Source organism: Gossypium arboreum, chromosome 2 (assembly GCF_025698485.1).
Source record: "Gossypium arboreum isolate Shixiya-1 chromosome 2, ASM2569848v2, whole genome shotgun sequence".
NCBI lineage: Eukaryota > Viridiplantae > Streptophyta > Magnoliopsida > Malvales > Malvaceae > Gossypium > Gossypium arboreum.
In genome coordinates, this window is record NC_069071.1 from 1,661,873 (window position 1) to 1,672,942 (window position 11,070).

Below are 11,070 nucleotides of genomic sequence, written 5' to 3' on the forward strand. Positions count from 1 at the left end.
CATAAGCATGGAGCATATATTGTGAAATTGCTTGATAAATGTTGGAGCACAGGCTAAAATATGTGTATCTGCAAAAATACAAAAATTGTTCACCTATAATTTCGTGCCGAATAGTGAAAATATCATAACCATTTTTCTTTTCAAATTTGAGTTATGTGATAGCAGACATCCTATAGTGCTTAATTTAATGACAGGCACTGTGGAACAGAACAGGTTTCGTAAGTGCTAAAAGTCAGCTTTGGAGACTGCATTTATTTTGAAGGCAATGGAGGCATAAGTTGGGTTCTAGCATTCCATTCTGATGATTCTACCATTAATTTTATGCAATTCTTGTAAGCCGGAAAAAGTGGGGTTTAATGCTTTATCTCTGCTCTAGTTATGGCCTTGGCCTTATTCAAGTGATTCATTGTGCTGAAACCAGGCAATTGAATGAAGACAGGGAAAGCTTTAGGTAATGCTAGGATCAGAAATTCAATTACAGGTGAAATATTCATACAGAGAACATTAGACACATGTTACAATATCATGGCTAACTAAGGAAAACATTCGAACATAGTGATCCTCGAAATGGTTACACGACAAACAAATCATTGAATCAACGACATAGACCCTACAGGCTGGTATCTCTGCTTTCTCCTTCATCCAAGCCAATTCAGTTTTAATCACCAAGCTGAACTAACTGGTTCCAGGCTGCCCCAACTTGCATACAACGGAGCCTTCCGTGGACTTGCAATTGCATTCAAAGCCTTCAGTGAATCAAAGCCTTCATTTCACTGAACGAAACACATCAGTTGGAGCTAATGATTGATGGCAATTTGCATGCTGGCCTTGGTAAATGACTACATTGAAGGATATTTTGATGCTATTTATTAGCTCAAAGGCAGGCTTTTTTATAAAATTAACTAAAAAAATTTAATTAATTATATAAATGACTCATTTTTTTTATTAAACGCATAAATGACTTTAGATCTACAGTAAAAGTTGATGGAGCTAAAGAGTTTGGCGCCACCAACATGCTACATCAACAATCGGAATAAAAAAAAATTAATTTTTTGATAGAGCTATATAGAATGGTACTACCTGTATAAATATAAAAAATTACTATAATTTTTTAAAAAATGAGGGACTTTAAAAAAAATTTCTATTTTCAGGTGGAGCCAAATAAACAGGCCACCCGTCTCCAAAGCTACAATGTGATTTTTTTCTTTTAAAGTTTTTAAAATTTTAAATATATTAAAATTGTTAATTATAATTAATTTTAAATTTTAATATATTTAAAATTTAAAAACTTAAAAAATTTAAATATATTAAAAAAGTGTTAAGTATAACCAATTTTAAAATTTTAATATATATTCAATATACTTTTTAAAAATTTTAAACTTTTAAATATATTAAAATTTTAATATATTTAATATATTTTTAATAGGTAAAGAGAATTTTTAATATATTTACAATTTTAAAAAAATTAAAAATAATTTAAATATATTAAAATTTTAAATATGTTGAAGAAAATATTGAGTATAACCAATTTTAATTTTTTAATATACTTAATACATTTAAATATATTAAAATTTGAACATATTAAAAAATTTAAGCATAACTAATTTTAAAATTTTAATATATTTAATATATTTACCTATCGAAAAGATTTTTTAATATATTTAAAATTAAAAAAAACCTCATTGGATAAAAGGGTAGACAACTTTAATAAATTGATGGCGTAAATTTATCTGTTGCTGAGATAGCAAACTCTTTTGCTCCACTAACTTTTCACTGAAAATTTAAATACATGACCTACTTGGAAATTGTTATCCCGTACAAGAGTACCCCAACCAGTTTGTAGAAATGAATATAGCTTTTTACCTTTTTGATTTTGCTTGAAGGTAACCATCCAACTTTTCCCACTTGAGTGACAAAGAGTCATAGAACAGTGCTCTTTCATCAAATTTTCCCTTACAAAGTCAGCTGGCACGGCCTGCACATAACAAAATGAATGAACAGCATACATATATGTTGACAGTGGGAATTCAATTGATTGCTTACCAATCTATATCTTTTACCGAGACTAAGACCCACATAATCTGGTTGAATGACAACCAAGAAAAATGGATTCTCAGATTTGAAAGTACTACGAGCTCTCTCGAGAGCCTTAACCTTTTCACAAGTATTCAATCGTCGAACTGTGTTATGGTTCGTGCTTGTATCACCCTTTCTAGAAGGAAAATCAGGCTTCCCATTGCACTCGGTTTCGGTTTCCATTGCTGATTTTGTACTTCTCATCATCTTATGAGACTGAGGGCGAGGGCGAGGGCGAGGGCGAGGGCGAGGGCGAGGCAATTGCGATTCCTCTCTCGGTTTCCTGGATTGGTCGATATTCTGCTCCAGAATTACTTGGACTGCCTGTGATAATTGCCGGTGTAGGGATATTGTATCTCTGTAGCAGTCCTATCAAAGGTGATTACATGAAAATTGCTATTCCCATCATATCTAAAAACCAAAAGATGTCCAATGTACAAAGAGTAATGATTTGAAAATTCTAGCCAGCCATTTTCACACCATATTTTGCCATCACATTTTGTAAGTTCCACCTTCCATACTTCCACCAGATTGGACACAGAACATTGCTGGGCTTGACATGCCATTTCCATTGTTTTTCACAAACTTTTTCGGAATTCCCCGTAAAAGAACTCTTATCAATACATGCAACTATCAGATAAAATAAAAGAGAGATGATGGGAAAATGGTTACAAGTTTTCCATTTTGGGTAGTGTCTTGGGGAATTATTTTGAAGAAATAAGGTGAGTCGCTTATATACTCTTATCAATAAATGACCATTGCTGAGTATTTTATCCATCATAAGGAAATGCCTGTAAACCCATATTTCAAAAGTAATTAATACAATTTTAATGATGATTATTAGCCATTGACTGCTAAATTCTTTGTTTCTGAGCTCAACGGGAAACCGAAGGACATATTCATTTAATGACCAACGTTTGTATTTGCCTTTCATCTTCCTCTTCAGCCATTCAAAACCAAGGCTAGGATCTCCAATTATAGCAGATAATCTTATCTGTCCAGCACTATTAATTAAAACCTTATAATAAGAATTATGAGAGAGTAATTAACTGTGTAACGTGTTTAGTCTTCATCATTGTCAGTGTAACGTGTTTGGTCTTGTTAAAATCTTTAGTCTAATGGAGGAAGTACTATAAACAGAAAAATAATGATATGAAGTGTTGATCACCGAACTTAAAGGGCTTTTCAATTTCATGATCATACCATTTCTTTTTCTTACAGACCAAACAAAAGTAAGACTGGCATACAATGTAACCCATGGTCACCATCTTCAACAGTTCAATATTCAAAAAGCCGTGCTTGGAGCATATTTTGTGCTTGGTGGTTCTTCAATTTGCTTGCGAGGTCGACCTCTTGGTCGCTTAGCAGCAAGGCTGGTGTCCTCACAGGGATTTGCTTGCTTGTTTAGTCTCCCACAATTCCCATTTCCACCCTTGTTAATAACTTGTATGTGGATAAAATTGCCTGTATTTGGAAGGTGCTCAAACAACAGGGTATCTCCAGCAGCTATTTCGTTTCCATGCAGAAACTGGAACCATCCACAACCAAAACGAACCTGTCCTCTGCTCACGTTGGTCTTCATTAGCCACATCCCACCTCTTGGATCCTTAATTACCGTTATGGATTCCTTTCCCATGCCTGTTTCTTTGACAAAACAACGCGGAATATACTGAAATTTAAGAAACAGATATTTACATGAATGTAGAAAGTAATTAACACTTATTAACAGCATTTAATAAGTAGTCGTTCTTACACCATAGTATTTATGGTATTCCTTCCCAACCATTTGAAATGAAACATGCTTTGGGGTTACTTCAGATACAAACTCAGCCTCCTGTGCACCTAAACTACGCATGAAACATTAAAAAAGTTAGTGAAATGGAAAATGAACATGGAGGATTATACATGAAATGAAAAGGATGGGGCTCACGAGAAACTGTTCTTGGTTTCTTGTTTGGGGTTTGTTCAATCTGTCTGCTAACTCTAGGGGGTCGACCCTTTGGTTTCTTAGCAGCCAAACTGATGTTCTTTGCACATGCTGTTCGATTATAAATAAAAACATCAAGCATTGAACTATCAACCAAAAAGAAAACCAGAAAATCCCTTTTTCCAGGCCATGGTATTTGACAAACTTTGACCATCCACTGTTGAAAAAGTAGCTTCCTTGTTGAACTTTGACTTAAACTCGCCATGAGTTCCCTGAGTCAGAATACAAGGTGAACATGGTAGTCACATTTCCGTTGGAAGCATACTTCACAAAAGCTGGTGGAATTCTCTGCAAAGAAAAGAACAAAAACAGCAGCTAATAAGTTATTATATACATCAAACATTAAATAGCTGCTAGTAGGACTTGAACTTACCAACTTCTTATCAAAGTCTCCTACCAAGACCTTGAAGAATTAAGGGCTTCGTTTGGTTTCCTAGTCATATTGAAAGTTTGCTCAACTGTTGCAGCTCTCAGTTGCTCCTTTGGCTCTCCATTTTATTTCTTTCTTTTTGAATCTGTCAGAGAATAAAGCATAGCTTTCAAACTATGGTGTATCTCACAATTGAATACTATAGTATCAGTCCAGGATTTTTTATACTATTTCAGTTATAGCTATCATGGACAGGATTTCCTGTTGAATTGCTTTCCCAGTTTCTAAAAATGTTAAAAATTGATTTGATTCCACTGGCTCTGAACAAAAAAACGAAAAGGCCTCCATTGGCTGAAAACTCGTCCAAGGAAAAAGTGAACCAAAATCATGGAGTTTGTTTTGTTATGGTTAAGGTTTACCTTCAGCCATTGCTGAGAAAACACGTGTGAAAATTTGATGTTAATAAAACTCTTGGAATGCCCTATCTGAATTTTGGCTTGTTAATAAAAATCAATGATGTCTCTTCTTATTATGGGGCCTTAACCATTCTGTACTAAAGGGAAAAAAAAAAATAGAAAGGATAGACAAAGCCCCGGATTGCTTCATTGGCATGGAGCATATGGTGTTAAAGGCAATGGAAGCATGGATTGACTTCTATCATTCCATATTATGATTCTGCCATTGATCTTATGCGATGCAAGAAGAAGCTAGAAAAGTGGGGCTTTAATGCTTTTTTTATGATTTTATCTCTGTTCTGGCCAAACTATAAGGATAAGCCAGATGGTTGCTTGTTTAACCAACCAAATATGGTTCACCTTTGACAAATCAACCAATTTTCTGGCCATGTTTGTCATTGCACCTTGTTCGAGTGCGGATTGACTCCTCCGGGAGAAGTCTTCAAAGTGTTGTTCTCAAAGACACCGACTCGGTCCCTCAACGATGGAAAGTATTGTCCCTTGAGAGAGTTTTGCCCCCGCTCCATAGAAAGCCATTTATGGTTCACGGAGGGAGATGCCTTGACTGTATGTGGACATACAACCATCCACCAAGAGGCAATATGAGTGTTTTGTCCTTGGGATTTGAACTCCTAACCTATGGTATATAGGTCATTTGTTGGGGCATATGGTACCACTTGAGCTAGCTACCAAGGGCGAGGTGCTCACATTGTTTCTTAGTGGGTGGTCATATGTCCACATACAATCGAGGCACCTCCCCCTCTGTCAACCGTACATGCTCTCTACGGAGGGTGCAAAACTCTTCCCTAAGAGATAATACCTTACATTGTTGAAGGATTGGGTTGGCATCCCCAAGGACGACACTTCGAAGACTTCTCCGTGAGGAGTTGATCCCCCCTTAACATACCTTATCCCTTATTAATATACAACAATAATAACAATACTTCATAAAGATGATGACATGCAAAATCTTCCATATCAAACAGGTTTTTAACTGGTGACCAACTGCAATTTTCAAGATGAAGTTTGTCAATGTTTCACCATCATCAACCACCTCGTACAAGTTCCCTGTACAAGACAGCTTTGCCTACAAGATACCATACGATGATATTGTTGGAAAAAAATATAACTTAAAGTAGGTCTTGAATCATGATTTCAGGATATGAAAAGAAGTTTGCAGTGCCCCTTTTTTATACCCTACCAACTTTATTAAAAAAAACCCCACTAAGTTGAACGTGGGATCCAAAATAAGTAACCAAAAGAAAGAAAAGCATAATGATATTGATATGTAACTTCAGCATTACATTCCATAGGGAACAAAACTCAATGGCTATGGCCCAACCTTTGATAATTTACGAGTTGGAAAAGGACATCGAATACAGACTCTTTGATTTTCAGTCCACCCTTGGATTCTTTGACTAATTAATCCAGTTTCATGATGGGGTTTGTTGTTTAATGTCAATTCTATTAAGATTGTTTATGTTATTGACAAGTTGTATGATCTATTGAACTTCAACCTAATCTAAACAATGTGTTTCACCCACCAGTATCTACCATGGATATTCTTACACTTTCATGGCTTCTAATTTGACAGTAAAGCATAATTTGGTATATAGCCAACAAAAATTTCTAACTTCCAACAAAGTTTATTCATGCTTTGTCTATCTTGATATTCTCACATTAAAAAGCTTGTCTATCTTGACTATGGTAAAAAGTAAAAATGGTTCAAGAACCAACTAGGCAAATGAGAAGGTAAAATTAGATGCTACTTTTTTACAGAGAAGAAAATGGAATGTTGTATAAACCAAAAGCAGAAATGCTTTCAAGTGGTAACAGTTGTCCATATAGTTTCTGCTTTGAGGTCATGGTGACTTCCAAAATGGTACATTTTTTTTTTCTAAAACAACTCTACAAGAACCTCCAAAAGAGAATGGACATTTTCAAGCAACAACAAACATTAATTAACAAATTCACCCACTTGCATCGGAGAGTCTTGAGGAAGAACAAGCCATGCATATACTAATGTACCTGCAAAATCCTCTTCAGGGTCTTCTGAATCTTCCAGTCAGACTCCTGGATTGTTTCACGACTGGTTTTTGAATTGCTTGATTCATTATGTCTCTGGATCTTCTTCGGCCACTGTTGGAAGTGTACCCTCTCTGATGAATGACGGGTTAAGGAACTTTGCCAAGAAAGCCCACAATTTATAGACGTCCTCGAAATTAGTTAGGAAGCTGAGAGATGCTGTGACAACCTCAACTCTTATGAACCCGCTTTTCCCATCATGTCGCCCATTTTCCATGGGTTTGCACAAGGTAGTATCCTCGAGGCTCAGAGCACCTTGCTGTTGTCGCGGACTATCTAATATTCGTATGTGATTGAGAAAACCAATACCAAGAGAGATACCTTCTCTTTCAGCCAACTTCTGTACAATCTCTGGATGAATGAGACCCTTGTTTCTATCCCTCACGTTGAATGCAACAGCCGCACCCCTTTCGTATTTTATTTTCGGGCCGTAAATGTAAACAAGATTCGCTCTGCTATCTCCATCTGGATTAGGTAACTTAAGCTGCAGCAATGAGGTTACAAGCCAATTAATTAAAAACCGTAATCTAAGAGTCGTTTTATTGAGCCCCAACATATTAACATGATCAAGATGCCGACATATTATCTCAGGCTCCCTCCTGTCCCAGTCTTGTCCATCAGCATATTCTCCATCGCTGGTGTAGTCTTCATCATCGAGGCTGGTCACAGACACTTCTCCTGGTTCTAAAGTATGACTCGTGCGCTCTTTACGGGTGTCCTCCATGCTAAAGGATACCCTTTGTCCCCTGCTAGGATTTTCATCTTCTAACCCAAAAAATCTGCCACCATTATATCTGTTCCCTTCCCTCCTTCCCAACAACCTAAATTCACCTTCAGTTTCTCTTCTAATGGCACTCTCTTTAATCTCCGAGGAAATTTCAGAAGTTGAGCCATTTGCTAGCCCATTATTGAGGCGAGCTCCATTTATAGCAGAACCAGATACAGACCCCACAGCCAGTGGTTTGCTGGTACTTTGTTCTTCCTCTATTTCTGGAACATGTGAATGATCAGAAGCCTTCTTTTGATTTTGTGATCTGATGTTCGTTCCAGCAAACAGTTCTTCTTCAGGGATCTCCTTCACGCGGTCTAGTTCTTGTGAAACTGATAAAACAGCAGCATCAAAGGATAATACATGATCATCATGCCCTAAGTTCGCATCTTTATCGTCATATATCGGGCTGCCATATATCTTTGATGTTGACTTTGGAGAGGGCCGCTTGTGGTTCTTCCTGCCACTAAACCAAAAAGGTGGCAAAGGGGAGGCTATTTTCTGCTTATTCAACTGAACTGCACCATCGGACCCCAAAGGACTATGACCCAAATCAATCCAGAATGAGTTGTCTGATGACTCATCTTCGCTGAAAACAGGGCTTTTCATCACTTCTCCTACAGAAATGCTCTCAGTTTCTTCAAATATGGTGCTTGCTCCATCTCTATCAGAACTATTATCTTGATCCATTTCTGTCTCAAATACGTCCCTAACCTGAGAAGATGTGAAGACACCGGAAAAGGCAGGCAACTGCGTACCTGGACGGTTGTCAGAGGGTTTATCACCATTTGTACCAACTTCATTGTCCTCGATTCCACCCAATCCATCAAGACCATCTACAGAATCACTCAGATAGAGAGGATACTCAGGGGTAATCTTCACCATTCCAGAACCAGTAGATCCAGACTGGTTCTGAAGGCTTCCCATGACTGATTTTTTTATAAGGAGGCACCCAAATCCAGTTGGATCATAGCCAAACACCCTATAGAATGATGTGATTATGAAATCTGGCCGAAACAAGGACAAACCAAGCGAATCCATGTCTTTGGGACCCAATGAGCCAGCATCAAGCAAGACATGCCAGTTGTTCTGTTGAGCCAATGCCATCCACTGATACGAATACTTAGCCCCTGTTACTCGAGACTGCACCGGAAAAACAAAAAGACCAGTAGCAGAATCCTTCTTTCGCTTCTTTTTATTTGAAATCTGCTTTCTCAAATCAGTAGAACAAAGCTTAAGAGTTGGCCATTTAAACCAAGCACTGTAAACTTTTGCACCCTTCTCCCTAGCACTCTGAGCCATCCAATTCACCGATTGACTCTCGTAATCAAACATGGTCAACAATTTCTTATTGGTATGAAATGGATATGAATCAGCCAACAACTTAAACGCAGATCCCCTACTTACAGTAAACACAAGTCCATACTCATGTTCAGGAATATTCAAATAATCCATTATCCTACTCTTTAAATCATATTCCACAGTACCTTTCTCAGCACCACCATAAAGCGCATGGTTACTCAAGTTCGCAGTTATCTCAGACAAGCTAAATGTAGAAGATTCCCAGTAATGCAAAGTTTGAACATAAGAGAAAAGCCCAAATCCACAATAATCAAGGCATACCTTTGGTGACAAATGTGCATACTCATCTGACCTCAACTGATCAACCTTTTCTGATGATTGGTATTTTGGGTACATTGTGAGGAACTTATTGAAAGCTTCACGGATGTCAGGGATGGAATCTTCAGTCTCAAATGTACGCTCGGCTGCTAAAGCAGTGGCTCGTAAGAATTCACGTTGAGCATGGAGTCTAGCAAGGGACCTTGATCGTCCCAAGCTCTCATCTTGATTTGTTGAATCAGGTTCTATGTTTTGGGATTTGAACAAAGACCCATCTTCAGATGCTTCTTCTAGAGCTTCCCTGAGCTTGTTCTCGTGTAATCTACGAAGAACTGATGGGTTCTTTTTTATTTCAGCTGCTGATTCAGACCCATCTCTTCTCTTGCTGCTCTTCTTGTCTAAAAGTAGAGCAGCACAGTGAGATATGGGTTTCCACAGTGAAAGATGCATCAAAGCGGTAAAAGCTTGAAACAAACCCAGAAACAAAACCAGCTTAAAATTCGCCACAAAAAATGGGATTTCAACACATCAAACAAAAACCCATAGAAATCCCTAAATTCAGAAAAAAGGGATTCAATTCAGAGGAAAACAACCCATAAAAAAACCCCCCAAAAAAGCAAATCTCAGGCACTAATATGAGAAAAGGAGAATCCCATGAACTTTTATTTCAGGTGCAAAACCCACAGAGAAGAACCCAGAATTGGAAGTATACCAGAAAGTCAAAAGCCCATGTTTATAAGAAAGACAAAAGAATAAAAATGGAAGGGAACCCAATGAAGAGACTAAATGAGTCAAAGGGTGAATAAATTGAAAGCCCTAGAAAGCTAGAACACACCCAAAAACCCAGATCCCAATAATCAACAACCAAAAAACTCTCTTCAAAGAAGACACTTGAAAAATCAAGAAACCAACAAAAAAGGCTCAAAAAGAAGAACAAAACAAAGATTATAAAGATCCCTTCTCCAAAACACAAATCCACCTCACCATTAAAACAGCTTAAAAATTGGAACCTTTTTTAAAGCTATCCCCTTTACATCAAATGCACAATTACTTTGGGGAAGAGGTGAAAAACCCAAAATAATACATACAAAAACAAGAATTGATGATAACCCACCACAGTCTTTCTCTCTCTTTCATTGACTCTCTCTCTCCAAGATCTTACCCAATTTTTTTTTTAATGATAACCACTCTCCTTAACAAATCAAACGAGAAGTGTTTGTAACTGTGCTAATATTTATCTGTTTGATGCTTTTTTTTTAATTCTTTATACATTAAAAAAATGAAAGCTTTAATATCCCAAATTCAATTTTTTTTTCTTGTGGTGGGTGGGACCTATATAAAGAAAAGACCTTTTCTTCAAAAACTCTTAGCTAAAAAAAGTCAAATAATCAGCTGGCTTGTAAAAGCTGTTTTCTGTCCAACTAAAAGCAAAACTAAAAAGTCCACCTCTTCCAAATCCTTCAGTTTTTTTCATTTTTAACTTTCCCCATATCAGATTCTTTTACATTTATTTTATATACAAATTTTCAGCCATTTTACTATTGCAAAACAATGTTAGCTTTATCTGCCTAAAACTATATATTTGACTTACACCTTACTAAACAAAGTGACCTAAAAAGGAAAAAAAAAAAAGCTTCTTTCTTCTTCTTTTTTGTGGCTAATTGGTGTATTTCATACATGCAAAAAGATTGAGTGTTTTGTTGACACT

The 11,070-nt window shown here is 36.8% G+C and overlaps 2 protein-coding genes across 4 annotated transcripts; both read right to left on the minus strand.

Moving 5' to 3' along the window:
• Nucleotides 1-3,236: 3,236 nt before the first annotated feature.
• On the minus strand, nucleotides 3,237-4,951 carry LOC108479878 (uncharacterized). Of its 3 annotated transcripts, none has more exons than XR_008279067.1 (4): nucleotides 4,437-4,951; nucleotides 4,007-4,351; nucleotides 3,830-3,923; nucleotides 3,237-3,714 (listed from the first exon to the last, which is right to left on the minus strand). XR_008279067.1 is itself a non-coding variant. In XM_053025275.1 (4 exons), exons 2-4 carry the CDS (start codon nucleotides 4,266-4,268, stop codon nucleotides 3,362-3,364), a joined length of 735 nt encoding a protein of 244 aa, XP_052881235.1. In that variant the 5' UTR covers nucleotides 4,269-4,351; nucleotides 4,437-4,942; the 3' UTR covers nucleotides 3,237-3,361. The 3 variants fall into 3 exon arrangements, 1 of the variants encoding a protein (XP_052881235.1); XR_008279068.1 differs by having other exon boundaries at nucleotides 3,237-3,720; XM_053025275.1 differs by having other exon boundaries at nucleotides 3,237-3,745; nucleotides 3,830-3,918; nucleotides 4,437-4,942.
• Nucleotides 4,952-6,514: 1,563 nt separating this feature from the next.
• Nucleotides 6,515-10,833, minus strand: LOC108454099 (uncharacterized). Its single transcript, XM_017752426.2, has one exon. It carries the CDS (start codon nucleotides 9,810-9,812, stop codon nucleotides 7,002-7,004), a length of 2,811 nt encoding a protein of 936 aa, XP_017607915.1. The 5' UTR covers nucleotides 9,813-10,833; the 3' UTR covers nucleotides 6,515-7,001.
• Nucleotides 10,834-11,070: the final 237 nt, after the last annotated feature.

Excerpts from the sequence above, each read along its gene's own strand:
- LOC108479878 (XM_053025275.1), bottom strand. The coding sequence starts at position 4,268 with ATGGCGAGTTTAAGTCAAAGTTCAACAAGGAAGCTACTTTTTCAACAG. Across the intron at positions 3,919-4,006 it reads GAAACCAAGAACAGTTTCTC|GTGCACAGGAGGCTGAGTTT; the intron begins GTGAGCCCCATC and ends TGCGTAGTTTAG. Across the intron at positions 3,746-3,829 it reads AATACCATAAATACTATGGT|TATATTCCGCGTTGTTTTGT; the intron begins GTAAGAACGACT and ends CTTAAATTTCAG.
- LOC108454099 (XM_017752426.2), bottom strand. The coding sequence starts at position 9,812 with ATGCATCTTTCACTGTGGAAACCCATATCTCACTGTGCTGCTCTACTT.